Source organism: Cyprinus carpio, chromosome A14 (genome assembly GCF_018340385.1).
Source record: "Cyprinus carpio isolate SPL01 chromosome A14, ASM1834038v1, whole genome shotgun sequence".
NCBI lineage: Eukaryota > Metazoa > Chordata > Actinopteri > Cypriniformes > Cyprinidae > Cyprinus > Cyprinus carpio.
Window position 1 is genome coordinate 11462410 of NC_056585.1, and position 27289 is coordinate 11489698.

The window sequence follows — 27289 nt, forward strand, 5'->3', positions numbered from 1 at the left end:
CATCCGTCAGCGGTACACAAAACATCCGACTCGATACGGCCCTCACAGGGAATCTCACATGGTTCATTTCCCCTCTCTCTCGCTCTGTTACATTCAAAAAAAACAATCCCACACAGAGCATAATTCAAAACAGATATCATATAGGAATCTCAATTTTTCCTTTTGAACTACGGTACAGAAACTTGTTTTGAGGCAAGAAAACCTGATAGCAGGAAACTGTATCCCCAGGACATCATTTCACGCTGTAGTCTAAAATGATAAGACCTAACATTATTTCAAAAGCACCTCTCTGATGGTTCCTCCAACTTGTGAAGGAACCTTGAAAAATTTAAATGCCGGCCCAAAACACACCCAATTTTGGCCATTGTTGGTGTGGCGGCAAATAGCAAAATGCAGTTCGAAACCATGGCAACAGACTTTTAATCATCCTCAAGCTGTTAAAGCCAAGGCACAGATTACTATCAGATAACAAGAATAAATATTTTGAGGCTTAAAAAGGACGTATGTTAAAGTTACTGAGAGAAATTGGACACTGGAATTGAATTCAATACAGTCATAATTTTTTTTATGAGTTTATTTGTTTTCTTTACTTTGTGGTCCACTTATAACTGTTAGTCATATGATTTTTTTTCACTTATAAAAAACACTGAGAGAAGTGGTCATGAAACCAGGGTTACTATTGTTAATTAAAAAAAATAAATTACCTGAACTAAAATGAACATCACTGAAACGGAAAATATGTGTGTGTTGTGTGTGTGGGTGTGTGTGTATGTGGTGTTAATATATGTATGTGTATATACATGTGTGGGTGTATATATGTATGTATGTGTATATACCGTATGTATGTATATAGATTATATATATATAGTCTATATATATATATATATATATATATATTATTTTTTTTTTTTTTTTTTTTTTTTTTTACATGCATATTGTACATACACACACACGTGAGATCTTTTACTAGTATCGCTACAGGAATGCCCTTTTTCACCGTTTGTTTCCACGTCCGCTTCCAGGTCTTATTTCTCACAGTTAGTGTCATGGAGGATAGGGCCAAATTAAAAAACTATACTGTTTTGTGTTGTGTGTCACAGAATGCAGTTTTAAAAAGTTTTTTAGGTCAAGAATGTACTTGTTTAGACTAAGTCAAATATGGGGTTTTGTTAATAAAGATAATGTCTATTTAAAAATTTGCTTCAGTGTTTCCGGGAGATGTGAGCTTCAGGGAGTCAGCAGGGCGTTTCAGCGCTCATGAACCTGCCGAGAGCAGCCTCAGCTCAGCCAGATCTTCTGGAATTTGCTCTGATGTCTCTACAGTAGTTAAACATGATATACAGGTACCCCTTCTCAAAAAAATTAGCATATCATGAAAAGGTTCTCTAAACGAGCTATTTACCTATCATCTGAATCAACTAATTAACTCCTAAACACTGCAAAAGATTTCCCCTGAGCTGCTTTTAAAGAAACTCCCAGCCTGGTTCATTACTCAAAACCGCAAATCATGGGTAAGACTGCCGACCTGACTGCTGTCCCAGGAAGGCCATCATTGACACCCTCAAGCGCGAGAGGGGGAAGACACAGAAAGAAATTTCTGAACGAATAAGGCTGTTCCCAGAGTGCTGTATCAAGGCACCTCAGTGGGAAGTCTGTGGGAAGGAAAAAGTGGTGGCAAAAACGCTGCACAATGAGAAGAGGTGCCCGTGGTGACCCTGAGGAAGATTGTGGAGAAGGACCGCTTCCAGACCTTGGGGGACCTGCGGAAGCAGTGGACTGAGTCTGGAGTAGAAAACTCCAGAAGCCACCGTGCACAGGCAAGTTGTGCTTTTGAACCAGAAACAGCGGCAGAAGAAGCGCCTGACCTGGGCTACATGAGAAGCAGCAACTGGGACTGTTGCTCAGTGGTCCAAAGTACTTTTTTCGGATGAAAGCAAATTTTGCATGTCATTCGGAAATCAAGGTGCCAGAATCTGGAGGAAGACTGGGGAGAGAGAAATGAAATGCCAATTTCCTGAAGTCCCAGTGTTGTCCAAGAGTAACAAAAAAATGCCTGCCTGAAGTCCAGTTGTCAAAGTACCCCAGTCAGGGATGGTCCTGGGTGCCATGTCAGCTGCTAGTGTTGGTCTCCACTGTGTTTTATCAAGGGGCGAAGGGTCCATGCAGTTAGCTATCAGGAGATTTATTTGGAGCACTTCAGATGCTTCCATCTGCTGAAAAGCTTTATGGAGATGAAGATTTCGTTTTTCAGCCACGACCTGGCACCTGCTCACAGTGCCACAAACCACTGGTAAATGGTTTACTGACCATGGTATTACTGTGCTCAATTAGCCTGCCAACCTCTCCTGACCTGAAACCCCATAAAGAATCTGTTGGGATAATTGTGAAAGAGAAAGTTTGAGAGACGCAAGACCCAACACTCTGGATGAGCTTGAGGCCGCTATCGAAGCATCCTGGGCCTCCATAACACCTCAGCAGTGCCACAGGCTGATTGCCTCCAGGCCACGCTGATTGAAGCACGTCATTTTCTGCAAAAAGGATTCCCGACCAAGTATTGAGTGCATAACTGAACATAATTATTTTAAAGGTTTGACTTTTTTTTTGTATTAAAAACACTTTTCTTTTATTGGTCGGATTGATGAATATGCTAATTTTTTGAGATAGGAATTTTGGGTTTTCATGAGCTGTGTATGCCCAAATCATCAGTATTAAAACAATAAAAAGACCTGAAATATTTTCAGTTTGTGTGCAATGAATCTAAAATATATCAAAGTTTAATTTTTATCATTACATTATGGAAAATAATGAACTTTTTCACAATATGCTAATTTTTTGAGAAGGACCTGTACAATTAGTTTTGGGTAATTCTAATGGGCAGTCTTTGGTCTCATTAATCTTTTATTTGTTCCAGAGTAAATAGTTTTGGCTGAGGGCAAAATCTCATCATGTTATATTTTTGTTATATGACCTTTACTGCCTTTGTACTTTTGAGTGTATTGTTTAGTTAGTTTAATTATGGGTGTTGTTGTTTTTTTTTATTTATCGTTGCACCCCTGAGAATCATGATGCATGGGAAACTGTGTGTGTGTGTGTGTGTGTGTTGTGTGTGTGTGTGTGTGTGTGTGTGTGTGTGTGTGTGTGTGTGTGTGTGTGATGGTGTTTGTTGATGGTATTTTTGTGATATTGTTCTGCCATTAGGTTGTGCCAAGAGTTTTATGAGTCAGCAGTAAAGACTTTTATATTGAAAGAGACTGGAATGGAAGTTACTTTTACTTTTATCCACGTGAACGGGACATCAGTATAGCGACGTATTTCCAAGTGAACCTGAATAATGAATAGAGGGCTGGGTTTTATTTTTGCCTCTCATATTTTCCACATCTCATCTCTCACTAGCAGCAAACTAACGATTGGAGGGGCTTGGTTAAGCATATTCTGACCAAGCCATGGCCCAAACCATCAAACTGACGTCATCAGAGAAGGAATGTCATTCCAGAGCAGAAGCAAACGTTCAGATTATGATTAAAGATTATTAAGACAAACAATTTTTTCAGTGAATTAACTTGCACGGATACATTGTTCACCTCAAGATTAGCAACGGGCGCTAAAAAAATTAATTTAGTAAATTTTGATTTCATGCAGACTTTAATAACAGCTTGTAAGATGCACTTAGCAGTGCTGTCATCAGAAATCACCATTAACAGATGAAAGGACAGTATGACAAAGATATCGCTTTTCCTCAGAGGACATTCAAACTAATATGTTATTGTGAATATGAGATTGAGCTGAAGAATGCATGCTGTATCAGATGGAGGTAATCACAATAGCTCAATCCATCTTTCTCTCATTATACACTACTTTACATAATACAGTGAGCTTTTAATGGGTTTGTTTGCACATGACGTCATTGCTGTGGCGTGAAATGCAGCTGGAGGGCAGGAAGTGATTTTTCTATATAGGAATCGCTAGCAGAAACTCAAAATGCCTATGTTTTGCATTGTTTATGGATGCTCAAATCGGTCAAACAGAGAAACCACAGGGAGCTTTTATTGTGTAAGAAAATGTTGTTGTTCATAAGGGGGGAAATACAAGAAATTGACTGAAAACTGCAGAAGGAAGTGGCTTGTAAACCTGCGTCTGCGGTCAGGAGGAGCCAAGTCAGATAATGCTTATGGGTGCAAATACATACGATACATAAAAAGATATTAATAAAGAAATATATAAATAGATACAGGGCTGCCAACTCTCACGCATTCAGCATGACACAGTAAGAATTCACTCAATGCCAAACGCTATATCAGGGCTCTAGAATGTGACCAATTTGGTCGCACATGCGAGCTAATTTCTCAATGGTGCGACTAAAAAAAAAATCAGAGGGTGCACCGGTTTGACCAGCCTTTCGAGGTGAAAAAAAGTCTCCGCGACTCTGAAAGTCTCCCTGTGGTTCAACAACAGACACTAGAGCCCTGGATTTCAGCCCAGGCCTGACGGGCCCTGATTTTTTTATGCCCCTCGAGCCGGGCTTCGGGATAATTTTCACTTCATAGTTCAGACACGGACCGGGCCTCCCGCCTGTTTTAGACTTCTCCTTACTTTTATATTTTAGACATTTTATATTTTGGAAACAACACGAGACCGTGCTACCGCGACTGTCAAGAGCGGCTCGACGGTGTTTAGTGTCCCGCAGCAGCAGCGCAGCTGAACAATTCTACGTTCAAATACACGCAATAGGTTCAAGCTTGCTGCAAAGCACCGGCAAAAGTAATTACCATAAATGTGACAGGGGGAAATAGTAAGGAGATATTTGAATTATTAACTAATAAACTAGTGTTTTCTGAGTCTGTGTCGCAAGGATGATGTTGCTGATCCTGACTCGCCATCTCATTAGCAGCACCTTTAGAGAGAAGTTCATTTTCACGGATTATGATTACAATGAAAGAGTTTTTGTTTTCGATTTGTTTTATTTCGTTATGCAATCATTTAAAGCTTTCTATAGATATATTTATCATGTCTGTGAGGCATGTTTTCACTGAGTTTCGGTTCATTTTTGTACTCCTGTTAAAGACGAGACGCAGAAAGCGCATCGTGTTTGTTTTAGTAACCCTTTGCAGTTACAATGATGTATTACTCTTACCTTCATGTGCAAAAATGACGGCATATCTACTGAAAAAATGCAAGTGATCATGTTGGGGTTTCCATGTCCTGAAGGGTCTCCGCACAAACTATTGGATATAGGGCACACTTATCTGGGTCTAATGTTTAAACATTGTTATATGCTTGAACTCTTTTATATCTATAGATTTTATTTTAGGCGAGTCGTGATGATTTCAGAAGGCTAAATTCATCAAACATAGGCTCACTGTCTCCCGCTGGCCGCTTGGTCGTTACTTTAAAAAAAAAAAAAAAAGTGATTATATTTAACAAAACAAAAAATGCTCCAAACGTTTTTCTAAATTAACTTAATAAAAAAATGAAACAAAATATAATCACTTTGCTATTATATACTAAACTGAACTATTTTAATAGCTGAGACAGTAGTATAAGCTGTTTAGGGACTGTTTAGCTGTTCAAATCACAGCATCCCTTCATTCAGACACAGTGGAAGATCTGATAAGAATCAGTGTAGAGGGGCCAAGTCTGGAAGATTTTGCTGCTAGAGAGAGTGTGGCCAGCTGGTTTAGCTAAGGCCAAAGATCAAGAAGGCCAAACTACATGAGTTGGCCATCTGAGGGGAATGTGACTGCAATGGAGGATAGTCTATAAGACATTGAGCCATGAGATTTTCAGTTTGAACCTCTTAAAACACTTAATTTAGATTTTCTTTTTATTTAATTTATCTTGAGATGTTTTTAGTTTGAATTTCAGCTCAGTGAAGCAATTTAAGCACCAACACTTTTTCAGAAAGTTACTTTTCTTGTAGAACTGTGCTTCAAATAAAGAACTTTATGTTGACCAGATTGTTAGTTAATCATTTACAAGTCAATATTGTCTATTTGGACAGCGATTTAAAAAAAAGTGAACTTGTAAAACTGCGGTGTTAAATGCAATGCGGTCGAAAATTTGGGTGCACCTAACTTTTGTGCTGGTGCACCTAAAAAAAAAATTATAATTAGGCGCAAGATTTCAACCAGTGCAAAAAGTTAGTCTAGAGCCCTGTACATGTAGACACGATGTAAATAAGATATTATATGTGCAGTTTAGAGAGCTTCATTGATTATAACGGAACATAGTTAAATTGTGATACATTGAAGTGAGTGAGCTTTTTAGTGATTATATGGCGCTATTAGCTTTCTAGACCAGTGGTTCCCAACCTTTTTCAACTCTCGGCCCACACAACCAAACACATATGTTTGCGGGGCCCACTGCAAAAAAATTAACTGACCCCGCTATTGTTGGGTTAATAACTTAGTACTCAGAAGCTAGATTGTTAACTGTATTTATTGAATGAACTATGGCTGTGCGATATGGACAAAAAAAAAAAAAATTTTTATCAATTTTGAGATTTTGATTTTAATCACAATTTTGACACACACAGATATGCTTTACAGTCTTAAATGCATTCAGGATGAATTTGAAACATATTTCCAAAAGAAAACCGATTAGAGCTTTATCAAAAAGTTGTAACATCTCTAGAAAAGACGTAAGTCAAAATAATCACTATAGTAAAGGTGTAACAAAATTTCTAGACTTATACAGGTTCACACGTAGGCCTACTCCGTTTGCAATGCGTATATCGTATGTGTATGCGGTGCAGAAGCAGCAGCGAGAGCGCATTAATGTAACGCGAAAGCACATTGAATTAATGCGCGAGCGCGAATCTGTCCGCACGCACGCAGATTTCGTTTGCTCGGTCACAAAACCAGACGCGCTTGCTCAGATACACGCTGCTCTCGCCCGGAGAAAGTGCGCGCACTTAAAACGTGTCTTCTCTCGCTCAAACTGCATCCTGTGCACTCACAACTATCTATTCTCATGTGCTAGATATGAATTATTTTCGCACGGTCTGTTTCTAGCCTTTTACCGCGTGCAGTGTGAACGCTCTGATCCGTTAACATGGGCTCGGAAAAAAGGCGCATCAGAGTGTGTGAACCTGGAGTTACGCAGGCATATTCCCAGTCTGTTCTGTTCTCGCGCTAGGCGCGTTGCATTCTGATTAGATCGGATGGCATACTGCGGGAGGTCAGGGCCGCGGAAAATCGTGCTATAAAGTGATTTAGAAAATCGCGCACGCTCTTAGATCAGATGGCATACTGCGGGAGGTCAGGGCCGCGGAGAATGAACTGGCAATGAACAGAAAATAACTCGGGCTTATTTAATTATATATATGATATGATGTTATTATGTTATTACTTAGACATTTTTACATATATTAACAATATTATTATTTATTTTAATAGTAATTGGCGGCCCACCTGCAATACCATCGCGACCCACTAGGGGGCCGCGGCCCACAGGTTGAAAACCACTGTTCTAGACTATAATCAATTCATAATTTGAATAAAAGTTTTGTTTTACGTGCTGCTAACAGGACCAACGGCCACATACCCTGTACATGCAGTTACAGGAGTGACATATATCCTGCATCCCTCATATAAATGTGTGGGAATCACTTTCAAAATAGCTTGTTTGCAATCAGGGTTAGTTGCTTTGCCTATATCCATCGCCTCGATGGCAGGCAAGTACTTCAATTTAGGAAAAATCACTCCTCTGAATAACATTAGGATTACGTCCAACATATGTCATGATTTTTTGTTCATACCTTTCTCTTGTAATAGTGTCTAAACCAGTACAGCACTGAATGAGTTTATGTTTAATATTTTACGATTTGTGTATCGGAAGCGCCTTTGCCGTTTCTTCCCAGCAGAGTCGGTCACTCTTACACCCCTCCCACCACATGAACATCTGATGAAGATAATTCTTTAGACTCACCACCAAGATAATCCGCGACATTACCTAGGATTGTTTTTATTTTACCTATTAACATAGTAAACCTGAGCTATTTTGTTCTCGAGTAATGTGATTTTTCATGATACAACCCCTTTAAAATAACTCAAGTTGTTCTTATTTGTAGATGTTAACCTGACCGCACCATTTTATATTCAGGTTCCCAAAATTCATTGTTACTTAAGGCAATGCTTTCAATAACCTACATTAACGACTCCTAGACGATCTTTGGATAACGTGCATTGGATTGATTTAATGAGAGTTTGATGCGTCCACACTGCGGGGAGCTCCGGGGCTCCCTCTTGGTCCGGAAGGGATTTAAACTCTCTCACCTGCATTGGGAACGGATTGCTCATGCAGATATTATAATGGGGCAGCAGGCCTGCAGGCTGCTAAAGTAGGACACATCTGGGTTACACAGATGTCACCATTTAAGAGGCGGGGTAAGGGCCCGTTGACAGACAAAAAAAGTGGGTGCTATTTCGTCTTTAGATACGTTAACTGATAGTGTAGTGTTCCTCGCTGTCACTGAAATTCAGTCATTTATTGTGGGGGGCCAATGCAGGAAACTTAAAACAGGGACTTTGGTGCTTGGTCAGGGTGCATTTCATTTTAGGCCCCTTAAAGAATTTTCCAAACTGTGGAATTTAAACTTACAATCTGCAAAGGACCTCACCTTACAAATGGTTGTTGAAAGCAAAACATGTTCTAGGAAAGGCATCATATTTTGTCACAGAAAGAGTGACATGCTCAAACAGGCCCTATTTTTGGAATCAGAGCAACACAAAATCAGTAAGAAACAAGCATTGGATTTCATTCAGTAGAATATTACACACAAACGGTGTAATTACATTTAAAACAAGTTTAAGTTTGTTTGAACCAAGTGCAAAGTAAAAAAAAACGAGACTTAAGCAAGCAACAGATGATCTGCCTAACGTAGGCTGGTGGGCTGCATGAACAGCTAATTTCTGCAAATCAGACACCAACCTCAGTCAGAAGGGCCAATGTCACATAGCCGAAATAGCGTCAATGTACAGAATTACATAATTACGTAATTACCCGAGCCAGATTCGATGACAGAAAGTAACCGTCTGAAAGAGCGATACAGAAGAGGAGAAACGTTGTCTTCCACAAAATGATGCCATTTTTAGATCACCATTGTCACTAGTTATGTTTGTTGAGGCCTAATTATTGAACTATTAAGATGGAGAATGAGAAGTAACTGATGTGTCTGGAAAGTCGTTAAGCTCTCGTAGAGAATGTTTCCCATGGCCAACTATAAGATTGTATAATGTGAACGCCTCACTGTTTTTGCACTTCCCTACAGTACCATCCCAGCGTTAAACATCAACTGAGCTAAACATCATCTGTTAAATCTACACAGAAAAGAGCACCAGAAAGACAGAGAGAGAGATTTCTCTAGAATGTGTTGCTGTTTAATTTTTAAAACACTGTAAATACTATTATAGTTTTGAGTAATATTTGATTAGCTTTCTTATATTTTCAGTTTAAACTGTAATTTTAGTTTAAACTTTATTTTTATATTTTATTGCTTTTTTACTTTTTGTCTGTTTGTTATATGTTGTTTTTTTTTTTTTTTTTTTTTTACTTTTACGGTTACTATTTATTTTTAATGATTTTTATTTAGTTTTTTAGTTATTTCCAGGGATTTGCTATTTCACTTAGTTGCCAGGGCACCCTTTCTAATTTTTCAAACCAGGCAAAGCGGTCCGGCTGGGGAATAGATCTGCATTTGGGTCAGGATGTAGCAGAACTGCTTAGTCCTTAAAAATACAGTGAGAGGAGACTTTTCAGGAAGAAACGAGAAAGAATAATGAGCCTCACTTCCTGACAGGATGAAATAACTTGTGATTCTCTCCTGCAGAAAAACGTCATAAATCCAGGCTTTTGTGTGCAGTTGCTAGGGTCTCTACTAATGGTGGCCTAGGCTCAAGAAAAAGAGTTCCACCCTGAAACTATGATATTTGGTCTCCTATGATATCCAATGTCATTTCTGTGGATATTTTGTACCTGTTTTATCATGCAGCTCTTAAAATCGTGCCTCTGGTGACCGAGTAAAATACAGCACACAAGTTGAGGAATCGTCATGGCTGAGCAAACGCTTTAGTTGACACACGGAATTTTTATACGTATGTTTTGTTTAGGGTTTTTTTTTCCAACGTTCTTTATGGACAGGTCAGAGAATGCTGAAGAGGTCAAGAACAAAGATCTGGTCGATAGAGAGAAGTTAAAGAAAAGCAAAGCACACCTTTGATATGAGCGAGGAATGTATCGTTCTTGATGATGTCGTCCATTTCCATGAGTTTGGGTACTATCAGAGAGCTGTGGGGTCCACTGATATGTCCGATTTGGGTCCAGACCCAGATAATGCAGAATCAGAATTATCCCAGTCATCCTCGCTTCAGAGTGCCGTCCAGATGACGGGTCACATTATTGTCCACCTGACCAGAACGAGAATGAAGATATTCAAATCTGAGAGAGGGTGAGAGGAAAACAAACAAATGAAGACTCTTAGACTTCATACAAAATATAAAATAAGCTTAAGGGGGGGTTTTTTCCTGAGGAATCAAACTGTTGCTGTCAAACTGTTTGATGTTGATATACTAAGTAGCCAATGTAACTTTAATCCTGTATCATATTTGATATGCAAATTCCTAAGGCCTCTAAATGATCAAGATGATCAACACCTGTTGCACACAATCTACTACATGTCTTCTGTTGTTTTTTTTTTTTTAGAAAAATCATGTTCAAATGTAAAGTATAAAATATGATAGTAGAGGCTTTGAGGAACGTTTATTTGTTCATCGCTCAGGTATGCACTGGCATTGCATTATATGTTTAATAACTTCAGAGGCTTTGGATCATAAAACTAAGCATGTAAATATCAGCTTACTATAGACATATTATTGGGAGATATAAAGTGACAACTGATTATCGCATTTTATGTACATTTTCTGATATACTGCTATAAACGATTCTCGTTGATGTATAAACAAACATTTTGGCTGTATAAATATCAGCATCTGCACTAAATTTCATATTTTTTTCTCAATTAGGAATAAAATCGAGAAATCTTTTCCTCATATGAGCTCCATTTTCTCATATATCATACAATATGAGCCATAAAAGGCTGACGCCTCAACCATGATACTTAAAAAAAAACACATATGCAAACTTTTTCTTTGCAGTTTTTAGATTTTTGTCTATAGGTTTAATAAACTTTACAATTTAAACACTAAAACATTTTCTATTATATTCAAAATGTCATGCCTTATCGTATTATGTGATAAAACATTTCTATTATTTCAAATGTCAGGCTTTATAGTCTATGTGGTGTAATTTCTGGATTTTTTGATTTTCCCGATATGGTTTAATGATATTGTGCAATTGTTGGATAACTTTTAGTTTAGGAAGTTTTAAAGTATGTGTGGTAGGACACAAAAAAATAGGTAGTGCCATCATGCTCCATGAAGTGTTTGGGGAAGAGTCGGAACCCATGGTGTCGTCGCCACAGTAGAATATGAGCTTTTTTACCAGCACTCTTGTCCCTGCCAGATGATATTGTCCTCCGCAGAGCTGGAGAGTTCAAGGTTCATCACCAACGTCTAGAAAGCCCGGATTCCTGCCGGTGGTCAGAGCTGATGGACAGGACATATGACGAGAACACAGATATTGCTGGTTAGGGAACCAGAAAATATCTTACTGTCCAAAGGAGGCCTTAAAAAGGAAAAGTTCACCCAAAAATGTAAGTCCTCCATACATAATATTGTTTTCTTCTTATTAATGAGGGGAGTATGTATGGATCAAGAACCGTTCACAGAGGACAACAGGAGATGGAATTTTTCACTGGAGGAAGCAATGCTATTATGGACAACAGACTGGTATTTTGGCCAGAAGTGGCGGTTTAAAGTTAAAACCAAAAAAAAAAAAAAGTCTTCATGATGGATTTGTTTCTTACAAACACTTATCTTGCTTCACAAGTTGTTAATTGATGGATTGGAGTGGTGCAGATTACTTGTGGATTATTGTGATGGTTATATCAGCTGTTTGGACTCTCATTCTGACGGCACCCATTCACTTCAGAGGATCCATTTGCGAGCAAATGATGCATTGCTAAATTTCTCCAAATCTGTTCCCATGAGGAAACAAACTCATCTACTTCTTGCATGGGCTGAGGGTGAGTAAGTTTTCAGCATATTTTCATTTTTTGGTTAACTATTTCTTTAAACCATTAGAAATTCACTTCAGGGAAGAAACAAGCAGAATATAGCCTCTATAAAATTTCAGCTGCTCCATTTATGCCTTGTAAACAATACAATTTGATATTTCTACAGTTTTGACAGCTGATATAAAAGAAGGCAGAGCACACCAGAAATATATATGGGGGGAGAAAAAAAAACAGACATTTTTGAAAAGAAAAGTCTGTTGTTTTCAGTGTACTTAAAAGATTTCTTGGCTAATAAAGTCTCAAATTTACACAGTCTGGCTATAAAAAAATTAAATGTGAATCTAAATGTAAATGACCAGAGACACTAAAATAGGCCAGATACCTCATTAGCTATTCTGGGAACAGAACCACAAATTTACAAAATTAAAAAAAAAAACTCTCCCTCACCCTCCTGGAAAACCGAAACATAATTCCCTCAGCCATTCCTCATCTCTCAGGACCGACATCATCTAATGATGAAAACTAGGAAAACAACACACGAGGCCACCCCTCCTATTTGCGGTGTAGATTATAATGAGGGTATTGATTGCATGTCTGTTAGTGTACACAACACAATTACTGTCATCTAGCGTAACATGCTTCTCAGAGACAATTAACACAGAGAGATGAGGGGGGAAAACAGCAGCTGTCATCATAAACATCACTAGATCTCGGTCTTATTAGACTAGTGCTAAAACAGGTGTTTCCATCACACCGTCTGTCTCTATCATATTGCTTTTTTAAATATAAGAGTTTGATGTATTATGTAGACATACAGTAGTCACAAGAAAGTCTTCTGCTCACCAAGGCTTTGATTATTTGATTAATTTACTGTAAAAATGGTAATATCTTGAAATATCATTACACTTTAAAGTGTTCTATTTGAATATATTTTAAAATTTCATTCATTCCTGTGATGCAAATGAATTTTCTCCAGTCTTTAGTGTCACATGATCCTTCAGAAATCATTCTAATATGATGGTTTAATGCTCAAGAAACATTTCTTATTATTTTCAATGCTGCTAAATATTTTTGCGGAAACCATGCTAGATTTTTCAGGAATCTTTGAGGATTAAAAAGTTTCAAAGAACAGCATTTATTTGAAATAGCATGCTTTTAAGCTTTAATGTGTCCTTGAAGAATAAAAGTATACATTTCTTTCAAAACCATAATCTTACTGTACAAAATAGATGCAGCAATAATTTAATATACAGTATAAAATGTTATAATTCTGAATGATGTTGCAAACAAATGCATTAACTGCAAGTCAAGTAAACCTTTATTTTTTTATAGAGATTGCTTCAATGCAGTTTGTTTTAAAACTGCCATTGTGAAATGATTCACGTGAATGAATCAAAGTCAGCGTTAAACATTTTAACTCAAAGTTACACTAAAATTTAATTTAGGGACCCTAATAAAACATCAGTCTTATAGAATAGAAAGCTAATGGACAAATACAATCTCATCAAAATGATAAAAATACTGTGAATTATTTAAAATATTACATAGACATTACACATGAATGATTATATAATTATAAAGAATATAAATATCCTTCCTCTCGTTGCTCCATCAGAAGATCTCACAGAACCTCCTTCACTAACCAGACTGCCGAGCTTTTCAGAAATCACAGGCTATTGCTTAACTCTTGTCACATTTGTAGTGAAACGTGAGCAATTTAGAGGATTCTGGCTCCCCTCTGCAGTAGTTTTATGCCGCATTAGAGATTCTGGCACCAGGAAAGGTTTAAATTTGTATGCTTGCTAACCGCTGCTCCAAAAAGCATTCAAAGACAGAGAGGATGCCAGTGGCTTTGCTGAACAGATAAAGCATTTCTGCCAGAATTAAAAGCCCTAAGTTTCTCCATACAGTTACATCAGCAGCAGCAGCACATCTGCTAAATTGGGGATCACTTTGAGACAGGACAATTGCTTGGCACTTTTTGAAACTCAATATTCATTTGTGAGATGGTAAAAATATTAGTGAATCAATTTCAAAATAAATTCAGCGGAGTTGTGTGCCTAAAGAAGTTGTGAAACTATTGGCGGGGGGGGGGGGGGGGGGGGGGGGGGCTGGCCACCTAGCAAACCACACCCTAGCAACCACCTAAAATACATACAACAACCGTATAGTAACACACTAAAAATCGTTGAGAACACTTTAGCAATAAGGCGGTGACTTTTACACAAGCATGATGCACCATTTATGTTACATTCTACAATGTAAAACACTCGTCTAAATCTAAATGTTTTCTCCACCTTTATATCCCAGAGTTCAACAAAACAATCAAACGCCCCTGATAAGGTCTGCCATCTGATGGGCTGAGGATGATTTGAATGCCTGAGATGTTCACTAAACTCATAACAGCACAATTTAAATGCAGAAAACTATCAGTCTGATCAAAGCTGAAACACTGAAGCTTAAATGTCAATAACAAACTTTGTCAAATATATACAACACCCTGATCTCAATCAATAAAGGTCAGACAGACACCAAAAAATAAATTATCTAAGAAAAAAAAATCATGCATTTTGGTTTAAACAGTATGATGAATGAAAAATATTAGTTACCCTTACAGGCAGGGGTGCAGCGTCTGGGTATGCATGTGCATATGCGGGCCGGGATGATTGGGGGCCCGTCGAGGGGGACTGATTCTTAATTCATGCCACAATAAAAAATAAAAATAAAATTTATATATATCTAATTGAGGTTTGGTAGCTAGCTAGTTGAAAAATACTGTATCACATCGCTTCAGCGACACCTGCACCGTTTTTAATATATTTCTTTGTGTGTGCAATTGAAAAGCACGCGCTATGGAGCACAGTACCGTTTCGCACTTGTTTGACACACACGCCCTTTGGCGCTGAAGTGATAGAGGAAGCACGAGTCTGAAACGTCTCCCATTATTAGTCGTTCTGCGACTGAATAAATGCCCTTCTTGTCAGAGAGAAAACGAGACAGAAGCAGCAGTTGTGAGTGGGGTGGCCAACCCCTAGCCCCGTCCCTGAGCAATCATACTGCGTTAAATATTTTTATACTGAAAAAAAGTATCGCCTACTTTAACGCGCCAATTTGGACACCCACTAATATATAAGTTGGTTATATTGTGTGATAAAGTCAATTAATGTGAAAATTCCACCTACTGATTTACGGAAATTTAATGATTTTCGAAACGCTGCTAACATTAACACATTTATATATGGAAGGAGGGAAATACAAAGATTATCATAATTTAATATTCTATATTATCACACATAAAACAGAGCAGTCCAAACCGTTATAAAAAGAAGTAAGTCATTTTATGGTATTACTGTGCATCCTAAAAGAGTTGTGACAACAAAAATCACCAATAAAATATTTAAGATTTTGGTTGAGACTCCCAAAAGTTTTGGCTTTCAAAGCATTTGTGTTCGAAAAGCATTTAAAAAAGTTTTTTTTTTTTAATGTTTCAAAGAGTTTTGCTTCTTTTCACTCTTCCACACAGCTCAAAAGAAAAAGTGCTGTCAATCCAATGAAAACAGACCAATAGAAACATGTCTTGCATTCAACATTAAACTGCAGACTCCGCCCACTAAGTTTTTAAACATTTGCATTGTTTTGACACGCAAGGGGGGAAAAAAAAGTTTCTCAGGCAAAATAAAAGAAAAAAAAATTTTTTGTGCACAATAAGACAAAAAATAGTTCAACAGCCCGGACACATGATTCTTAAAGACCAATAAGCACCAAATAAATAACAGTACATCACTACTGCACCATGGGCAACTTTCAAAGTTTCAACTTTCAAAGTTGTTTTTTTTATTTAACACTCTTTCTGTGATGCTGATTGGTGAATTCCGCCTCCAGACAGGCCGATTTGCAGTTTGGAAATACATCCCACCTCTTCACATGTCAATCCTGAGGACTGGAGACCATGAAAAGTAGGACAGAAGCAGCATTTTCTTTACAGCATTAACATAGCAGGCAGAAACCCTGTAAGCCAAGAGCTTATCTGTGCAGGAAAATAAAATAAAACCTTCAGAATTTGGGAAACATAAAACAGAATTTGTGAAAAATTTAAATGTATAAAAATAGGGTAGGGCCCTAAAAATGTAGTTTTCCAGTTGTTCAATTGCTTGTCAAAATACCTATAATCAATAGGAATAGATCACCCACGAATCTTTGATTGGACTCGAATCACAAAAATGCTGTGATCAATGTTGTACTAGTTAACTAAATCTAAAGCTAAAATGATTACAAATCATTTTTGTTACTTGGAAAAAAAAATTCAATAAAATAGCGCGAAAACTGAAAGCTAAGCGAAAAATGCTGAGGAATAGCGTTTTCTTTTTTTTTTTGACCTTAAGTTTCAGAACTCCATTACTATAACTAGAAATGAAATAAAAAAAACTAAAAAGCTAATAAAAATATTTAAAAACGAAAAAAGCATACAATAAAATTATAGGCTTCAATAATACAAATAAAAGCTAAGACGAGAGAGAAAAACATAAAAGAAAAAAGAGCTCTGTCTTCATATATCAACAACCGCCCTATCTGCAAAACAAATCAGCGCAATGCAAAAAATCTGCGTATTTACATGAAACTTCCTAAAATGACCACAGCAGCAAGAGTCATTTTTCACAACTATATTTTCATATTATGCTTAAAATGTATACCAAGCACTGCCAATACAAAATCTTTTAACATGAAGCATCTATATTTCAAAGTCGCTGTGGAATTTCAGGGAGAATTCTGGGTAAATTATGGTTTATTTATAATAATTACATTTCAGCCCTCCGTTGCGTTTGATTTGAGTATAAAGTCATTGAAACTCCTCACAGAAGTGATGACAGAAGTGCTCACAGTGACCCAGACGATTTGACCGCGAGCTCCGTTCAACACAGGATGTCATGACATCACAGCAGCAGTGACACCGCAACCAGCGGTCTGCCCTCATGCTCTTACACTGGAGGGCATGCGTGTTCTCGTGTCGAAGCATTCTAACAGAGTTGTAAATGCATCATATTGTATTGATTCGGTTCTGGAAAATATGAGTTGGATAAACAGAAAAACAAAACATGCTGTCTGGTTGAAATTCATAAAAAAAAACTTTCTACTGTACAAAAAAAAGCTGTCAGTGCTGGCAGTACACTTTTGTACCTTCCTATTTACCCCCCTAGTGGGCATATAAATATTTAAAAGGGTTTTGTCAAGGGTGCCCAAAACACAAATATTAGTACCTTTTGAAAGGGAACTGGCACAAGGACAGCTTTTTTACCTTTTTTTTTCTGAGTGTGTAGCTAGTATTATTTAATATTCATTGACATACTATTACACAGATTTTATTAATAATTTGAATTAGTTTATTTTTATCATGTTGCTGTTATATCCCTTAATATAATATTAAGTATATAAATCTCTTAAAATTTTCTACATTTTTAAATAAATTGTCAACTAAAAGTATAAAAAAAATAATAATAATAAAATAAACCATTTTTGTTAATTAAAATAAAGCTGAAAAAGGATCAAGTATAAATATATCATGAAAAACTTAACTTAAAACATTAAAAATTGCCTTGACAACTAACATTAATTGACTAAGTTTAAGTTGGTCTCAGTGCTAATATTACTAAAAAAAAAACAAAAAAAAAAAAAAAAAAAAAAAAAACCTGGAATAAAAATAAATAAAAGCTAAATAAAATATTTAAAAATAATTTAAAATAAATGTAAAAAATAAATGATGACAAAAGCACATAAAATTATAATTATAAACTTAAAGAAAAATCAAATAAAAATATAAAAATAATATTATTTTATTTCTATAAATTTACATAAAATTACTATGAGTAAGTACTATAAGAAAATGATAAGTTTATCATAATTTTAAACCAAATAGCAACCCGTGACTCCTTCTGTCTTCATGATGTTTAAGTGCTTTGCTTTCACTCGCCTGTTGCATGTTCATGGACAGTGCGAACACATGTTAGGTAAAAAATCTGACTGATCTCTGGAAGACTGTTAGCTGGCCATCGCAGTCTCAGTGGTTCACAGCTGAAGAGCCCTGCAAGTGATGTGACAGAAGTTCATTTTATGGACCAATAGAACGAAATTGGGGGGGGGACTGCCATCTGCTCGGACACTTGAGTTGGGACCAAACTCATATAATGCAGGTCATATGAGATGCATGCTGGAAAACTTGGGCCAATCAGCTGATTAAAAGACCTTATTTACTCCTAGCAGATGCAGAATTAGAGATTCTGTTTTTTTTATCATGAGTGCAAACTACGATATGCCTGTACAGATATCACTGATAACATCTCACACTGTACAGGCAATGATTCCTGATCAGCATGTGGATGGACCTGCATCATGAGTTATAAACAGAACAGAATTCATCAACATACTTTCCTTCTGTCTATAGCCTGTTCAGTCAAAAAACAAGGATATCAGCATTTCTTCCTGTGAAAATTCATTCAAAAAGTCGCAAGCTGTTGTGGCTTGTTAAAAACAAACATATAAATAAATATGATTAAATATTTAATTAAATTTCATAGAATGAATCACATTTAGCATAGTGTGTAACAATTTTGCATGCATTACACTGTTATTTCACCCTATTTAAATAACATTATTTTGATATAATTCGTGGATATACAATAATTATTAATTTGCAGCACAAAAAAAATATTAAAATGTAATATTTAATTAGATAAACTGTTTAACAATTATTAATATTAGTAGTAGTAATATGTATTATAATTAAAATTATTTAAATGTATATTATATATATTCATATTATATAAATATATTTGCATATTTAGCAGTGTCCCCACATGTTGCATCAAAAAATGCAACACTGTTGGTTTTCACTCTATTTAATAATGGCAGTATTTTGACATGAATTGTTAAATATAAATTTTATTATTTTGCAGGGATTAAAAATAAATATCAAATTAATTATATTAGAAATTTATTTTTATTCCATATTCATTCATATAACAACTACTTTTTAAATATATTAATTTACATAATTAGAATTTTTTAACCACATTTGTGTTTAAATAATGTCATTGACAAATTATTGAATATACATTCAATTGAATATCATCTATCAAAAAAATATCAAATTAGTAGCAAAATATCAACATTTAAAAAATAGCAAATTAAACATTATAATATAGTATTATAATGTATTATTCTTATAAATAAGATTAAATATTTAAATAAATTAGGAATTAGTAATATAAGTAGCACATGTTGACAAATAGGGCAAAAACATTCCCATTAGTTTGGGAATCAAAAACTAGGTTAAGAAAGGATTTGATTTGTGTGTAATTCACCTTAATTCTGGGCATGGTGACGGTGGGCGGTCCGTCTGGCTTTGGCTATGAAGCTGTGAGAAGAGCCTCTCTCCACCACACGACTGGTGTAGGGCATGAACCTCCGGCCATCAGAGCCGAACACCAGGTCCTCTCTGAGAGCATCGATCAGGACCATCACCACCCGCTTGAACAGAGGCTCGGGAACTTTGCCTGGAGTTTGGCCCACTTCCTGCAGGACACATAACAACTCAAGAATCTCTGCGGCATGTATGATCACCAGGCATGTTATTAATTCTGATTTCAGAATTATAATTAGAGATTTGAAAACACCAAGGTGGAATTAAAACACCCTAAAGATTGGAATTAAATCCTCATCTTATTTATTCATATTTGGACATACAGAATAAAAAAGACTGAGACATACAAATTAACTTTAAGTTTGAAATCTTCAGCAATTTCTGCCACTATCCTTCAAACCACTAGGTTATACCCATTTGTCAGTTTTTAATCATTTAAAATAAAAGGAAATTTACTATGATCACCTATTCTTTTATATATTTTTTTTAATAAGTGTCAGGATAAGTATGATTTTTATTTTTTATTTTTAATTTTATTTTTTGTGTTGTGATGAATGAATGGTGGATTTTTTCCATATTTAGACATTTTACTTTCACAAAAATTAATTGAAACATTAAAGTAGACACTTTACTTGCATTTATGCATATAAAGTACACGTTTCATCTATATAAAATCACTCTTAAATTAAATTTGATAATGGAACATATATAATGTACAAAATATTACAAATAATCATGCTATAAAAATATAACAAATATAAAGTATAATTACATAAAATTATAATTACATTACATATCAATTAAAATTAATAAATCCTAATATATATATATATATATATATATAATCAAAAAAATATCAATATAAAAAACATAAGTTTTTTTTTTTTTTTTTGCCTTAATAGCTACACTAGAAAAATCATCACCATCAACATAACGGTTTATTAATTCTGAGGTGTGTGTTTACCTGTCTGTGGCTCTGCAGGAAAATTAGTCACCCTGACTTTGCTCTTGGCTGAAAAGGATGATTTGACAGGATCAGGGAAGAATCCTCTCAGGAAGGGAGCGATGGACACAATCTCATACGTGAGACACAGTAAAGCAAACAGTGATGAGCTCAGCTTCATGATGAAGATCAATAACTGTCATCAGTAGCACTCATAAGACAACACAAACACCGGCATGTGTTCAGCCTGCTGTCTGATTTCTCACTGACTGCAGTCAGCAGTCATTTTGAACAGAAACCACGATTAATGAATATTCTGCCGGATTAGTGTTTTGAAATTAATGTTAACCAATGTAGTTAAATATTGTTTTACAAAAGAAAGCTTATTTTGTAAAGTGTTATCTCATTGGAAAAGCAGTGCTGAATTTGTGTCACGTGAAACCCATGAACTTTACCAGGGCATGGAGAACAGCTGCATTCTGGGATTGTCTGTGAAGTGGGCTGCTGTCTCAGATACGCAGCGCAGTATAGTCGTCTGAGATCACTGAACCCATCATGCATCACCAGCTGAAGCTCTGACCCGTAGAGCTGCTGGAATGTAGTCCAAAAGGAAGGGGAGCATGGGGGGGTTCTTTGAGAATTTCTAATGGGTTTTCAGAATATGAGGTTTGTGATTTCTGAGAATAATAAGATCTGTGCTGCCCAGTAGCATTACTGGAAGCGAATTTCATGTTTTGTTCTAACAGTTGCTAACAAGCTTGTAAATAAATTGTTTATAATAAATGTAAATCATTAAAATAATATGATACTTTCTATTAAAAATACATTTTGTAATAAATATGAATTATAAGAATATATATAATAAGATTATAATAAAAAAATTTGGGATGCTGATGAATCAAAATGTTTAGTATTCCTTCAGTGACATATAAGAACAATGCAAAGGAAAAAAAAATATATATATATATTGTTGAAAATGCACACGCCAAAAGAAATCTAATCTTCATATTCAAGTTTTTTGTTGTTTTTTTTGGGAAAGAGTTTGGTGACTTACATTTTAGCATATGACTATAAAGTTCTCAAAAACATGTTCTTATTTAAAAAACCCCAAACAACACATTTTAATAAAACAACTATTAAAATACTTTCATTACTTTTTTTTGTTTTTTAGATGTTTTGTCTTTTTTTTTTTTTTTTTTTTTACATATTTACAAAATTAATACCATTTAGATATTTTTAAAGAAAGAAAGAATGGTATGAATTACTTTTATTTTATTATATATTAACTATATATATATATATATATATATAGATACTATAATATATAGAATATATATATATATATATTATATAATATATATAGTATTTACAGGTAGAAAGACCGATATTTTTGAAGATTAACATATAAAACAAACAAAAAACAAATACAAATTATACTAAGCAAACTGTATTAACATTTATGATATGAAAATAAAAACAATTTACAACTGTAAGAAACTATTAAAGTTTAAGATATGAATTGAATGTTTATGTATCTATTTAATATAGCATTATATGAAAGACACGACACATGGCAAATCTTCTTTTGCAATTTTATTGCTTATAAATGCTCGAGAACTATATTTTGGTAAAAATACAATTCTATAATATATAACAATATTATTAATAATAATATACACAAACAGAAACCTTCACCAATAACTGTACATGACATATTGCACGATATCAAAAGTTTTCATAATGGTCCACAATAATATGCTAGAGAGTCTGGGGTTCTTCTTTTTACACGTGTAACATTCGTCCCACTGTTATTACACATTACACAGCAAAACCCCCGTGAGGACAACGAAAGAAGCAGAAAGAAAAAGCAGAAGATGACAGCTGGCAGTTGGATGATGGTCTGTTCCTCCGATTCCACCGGGGTAGGAACACACATCAACGGATTAAAACACAAACATATTCATGATCGCTCTTTCTCGCGATCCAGCAGTATCAAGAGTCAAAGTGTTTCAGACAATAAACAGAAACAGAGCAAAGTAAAAACCACATGGTGAGCCTCTGAATGTGATGTGGAGGGATTGTTCCGCCTGTTAGCGGGCCTCCACGCATCAGCTCAGGATAGAGTTCTTTAATCCCATTAAGCAGCATCTCCAACCAAATCTAAAGTGAAACAGAGAAGACGATGCACACTCAATGTATAAATCACCAATACATTCATCAGCAACACTCATTAATCATCAATCTTTCATTCCACCGCTAGATGGCGCTACAGTATCATCCCTTAATACAACAAAAGATTAACAGTTCTGAATTATCATACAGGGGACAGACAATTTATTTGGTCAAAAGTAAATCTCATCTTCAAATGAAGAGTGAAAAAAGCTCAAGTGACACTTCATTCAGGTTCATTCCTTTCACTTTCCCTTCGACGGATCAGATGAAAACCAGAGCTGAGATATAAACAAACTCGAGCCGGGTTAACGGTCAGTCACAGAAGCATCGGCGTGACTTACGTAGAGAAGATGTCTTGTTGGCACTGGCCCTCCTGAAGTGCAATTAAAGATCCGGATGATCCCGTATCTCGCGTTCTGCTGCCCCACGAGGTTCTGAAGTGCATCTACACAACAAAAACAATCATCTTTGCTCTTATAGATGAAACCTTCATATAAAAAGCAGCTTTGATCGTTTGCTGGTCTCGTGGTTGTGGGCTCTCTGACGAGTGAAGCAGTATAGTGTAGCGCTCTGAGCGTCAGGCAGGTGGAATCGCTCTCGCAGGGAGTGTGTTTTAAGATGTCCCCACTCTAAATTAAAAAAACAGCACGCAGCCAGAAACAGCCATGTAAGCCTTTTACATTAAAAACGCCTCGCACTTTAGCACAAATAAAACCTTAGTTCCAGGAGTGACAGCAATCAGCACAGGATTCTTTTTTGACATTCATTTGAATTTTAAAAAGTGTTTCAACAATATTAATAAAATATATATATATAACATACACACTGAACAAAGTTATAAACGCAACGCTTTTTGTTTTGCCCCCATTTTTCATGAGCTAACTCAAGATCTAAGACTTTTTCTATGTACCCAAAAGGCCTGTTTTCTCTCAAATATTGTTCACAAATCTGTCTAAATCTGTGTTTAGTGAGCACTTCTCCTTTGCCGAGATTAATTCCATCCACCTCACAGGTGTGGCATATCAAAAAAAAAAGATGCTGATTAGACAGCATGATTATTGCACAGGTGTGCCTTAGGCTGGCCACAATCAAAAAACGGCCACTCTAAAATGTGCAGTTTTATCCCACAGCACAATGCCACAGATTGTCGCAAGTTTTGAGGGGATGTGTGCAAATTTGACTCGAACAGCGTGATGGTGTTGTGTGTGGGTGAAATCATCCCAGTTTCTTGCATGGCCAGCATACTCACTACAGGACATGTCACCCATTGAGCTTGTTTGGGATGCTCTTGAATCGGCGTATACAACAGCGTGTTCCAGTTCCTGCCAATATCCACGCAACTTCACACAGCCATTGAAGAGGGAGTGGACCATCATTCCACAGGCCACAATCAACAACCTGATCAACTCTATGCGAAGGGATGTGTTGCACTGCGTGAGGCAAATGGTGGTCACACCAGATGAATGACTGGTTTTCGAACCCCCCCGGACCCCCCAATACAGTAAAAACTCCACATTTAAAGTGGCCTTTTATTGTGCGCCAGCCTAAGGCCACACCTGTGGCAATAATTCATGCTGTCTAAATGCAGCATCTTGATATGCCACACATGTGAGGGTGTGATGGATTATCTCGGCAAAGGGGAAGTGCTCACTGACCCACAGATTTAGACAGATTTGTGAACAATATTGAGAGAAAACTGGCCTTTTGTGTACTCGGAAAAAGTCTTAAGATCTTTGAGTTCAAGCTCATGAAAGATGGGGGCAAAAACTAAAGTGTTGGCTTTTATATTTTTTTTCAGTGTGGTATATATATAGTATATTATCTATAGGTTATATTATATATAAGATATAATATATATCTATATTATATACATATTATATATATATATATATAATTATATATATATATCTATAGTAATACATTTATTATTTTTTTTTAAATTACAGTTCGTATTTTTCCCGAGAGTATCTGGTAGTGAATTAGTGTATTTTGCTATCAACAATTGGCCACAAATGCATTACTTTGAGCACTCATCAGATTTCATATTTTCTGCCTCAACTGGGATGTTGTCTAGAAGCTTCTGTTGTGCCCTTTTCTTGGTTTCTCTGCGTTCACTCTCTGAGCGGCTTTTGTTATGAGGCGCAAGTTTCCCGTTGGGCCAAAACGTGTCCCGGAATATATTAATGTAGTAAACCAACATCTGCTCACTGAAGATCCAGTTTACAGTGTCTCTGATTTGCCTGCAGAGGACGAGAGAGAAAGATCAACTCAGTGAGCTCATGTAAGCAAGTTTCCATTACGTCCATCCATTAATGCTTACTTGTTTATAGTCCGTCCAAACGTGACCTGAACTAGTGCAATTAGTGTTTTCCGCACCCACTTAAACACTGCAGAGAGAAAAACACACAAGTAACATCAGAAACCTTTTATTATTTTTTTTTTTTGAAAGAAAGAAAGAAACTGATACTTTTATTTAGCAAAGGATGCATTAAATTTATCAAAAGTAACAGTGAAGACATTTATAATGATTTAGCTTGTGCTTCATGTGTCTTTTTTCATTTTTTTGCTAAAATAAAGTAACTTACAGTCCTTGCATTAGTGTTTCAATTTAGCATTAAAAGTGTTTAGTTTTTCCTGTAGTGTGACTTTATAAACCAGCGTTTATGTGCTGGGTGTTGTGCACTAGTCTTTAGCAGCAGACCACAAGTGCACTTCAGCTAGACAAACATCAGTCACACTGTCCTGTGCTCACAGATCTGTTGAGTTTCACACAGTCACAGTCTGACTGCACACATTGCATCACTGCGGGTGACAGTGAGTCATTTCAGCAGCGTGTTGTACTCACTGCCCCTGAGTTCAAAGATCTCTCCGATCAGCATGAAGCAGGGCTCCGCCAGCGCATCCTTCCTCACGTCCGTCTCATCACCGTAGTCTGAGAGGTCGCTGTCATCCTCACCTTCATCCTAACACACACACACACTCAGACTCATCACATCCGACCTGTCATCTGTGCCAAATCTCTCAAAAATATTTTCTAATTTATTTTTAAGGTACTTTTTTCTTGGTTTAAGCATTAAATCAATTAATTTTTATTTAATTTAATACCTTTGTAATTTGCTTCTTAAGTATATGTATCTTGATTTAAGGATTTTATATACTTGTACTGGAAAATAAGACAAAAATACTGGGGAAGTTTTTTTTTTTTTTTTTTTGCAGTGTAAGAGTTATGTCATGCAAAATATTAAAGTGTTAATCAATATTTTGTCTTGTTTGATTTCCAGAAAAAAAAAAAATTATATAAATAAAGTATACAAAAATAAATAATTAAAACAAAAATTAATTCAATATGGGAAAACAGGGTTATTTTTCTTATGCTATAAGCAAATCGTTTTTTTTAATCCTGTTTTGTTACAAAAAATGTTGCAAAAATTCATAGATAGATAATAATGTTACTACTTTTCTTCTCAAGTATAACCATGTTTACATTTTTTTGCTGAAAAACAATTAGCACAGCTGAAAATGCAAACAACTCATTTCAAACAGTATTTTCACTCATAATTTTTTTAATTTTATTTATTTTTTAATCCATTATACAAGCATGTATTCAGCAGGTGTGTGTGTGTGTAAATCTGACTCAAAAAACCTCATTTAGAGAACATTCAGAGACTTACTTGTTTGTAAGAACAAGATTTTATTTTAATATTTTCAAATGCAAGTCTTCTGTGAGGGTGATGGCTCATAATTATCTGTAAAAACAACAAGTCTATTGCATGTCCACACTAAAGGTGTCATGAGTTAAGAAATCCACTTTTACTTGAGCTTTTGATATATAAGAGATCACCGAACCAAAAGAATATCCTGTAATTTTCAGAATTGAAAACGTCCTTCTTTCTGAAATAAAAGCTTTTATTGACACCAGACCCAGATCCTGGAATGTGCCTACCTATAACGTGTGTGTGTGTGTGCGCGTTTGTACCTCCTGGTGTGAGAAGAAGTCTCCCGGCAGTCTCTCCAGGAAGGATGCGAGAGAGAAGAAGGATTTCTTCTGGATGTCGATGACCTTCAGGTACTCTGGTGACGGACTGAGAAACGCGTACAGCGCCTCACTCTGACACATGCGCTCTTCTGTCAACACTTTCTACAGAGGAAAAAAAAACACATCCAAACTAAAACTTCATGAATCTAAAAATACAATTCTTAAAATCACAGCACTGAATCAAATGAGAGCAGAAATATACAGAAACACAGATACAGATGCTTGGCCAAGCATACTCTCCTGTAGTACATCGTTGACTAATCAGAGGTCTGAGATGTGACATAGCAGGTGGAAAGCTTTAGTAAGCATAGTAAGCATGATAATGATTTAAATCTTAGACATTTAAACCTTTAGTTAGTGCTAGATGATGATATATGGCTTAAATATATCATCATATCATCATGGATATTTAATTATAAGGTGTAAAAAATTTAATATCCAATAAAAATGAATGGAAAATAAAGCCAGTATCAGTCGATAACAGATAAGGTGCTGATATATTGTATCTCTAAAAGTCATTTTGATATTTTTTAAGTGTTTAAAGAAAATTGGTGCAGTATAAATGTCCAAACAAAAAAAGATCAAATGAAATGA

General features: G+C 35.8%; 2 protein-coding genes across 2 annotated transcripts in view; both read right to left on the reverse strand.

The window, feature by feature from the left end:
* Positions 1-27289, reverse strand: part of LOC122133921 (SH2 domain-containing protein 4A-like) — a 956524-nt gene that overhangs the window by 399905 nt on the left and 529330 nt on the right. The window lies entirely within an intron of this gene.
* Positions 23044-27289, reverse strand: part of LOC109066939 (sorting nexin-25) — an 825452-nt gene continuing 821206 nt past the window's right edge. The window contains exons 9-13 of the mRNA XM_042770532.1: positions 26636-26797; positions 25505-25622; positions 24980-25046; positions 24681-24899; positions 23044-23104 (exon numbers count right to left, since the gene is read on the reverse strand). Coding sequence (XP_042626466.1) covers positions 23044-23104; positions 24681-24899; positions 24980-25046; positions 25505-25622; positions 26636-26797 — 627 coding nt within the window. The remainder of the gene's footprint in view (positions 23105-24680; positions 24900-24979; positions 25047-25504; positions 25623-26635; positions 26798-27289) is intronic.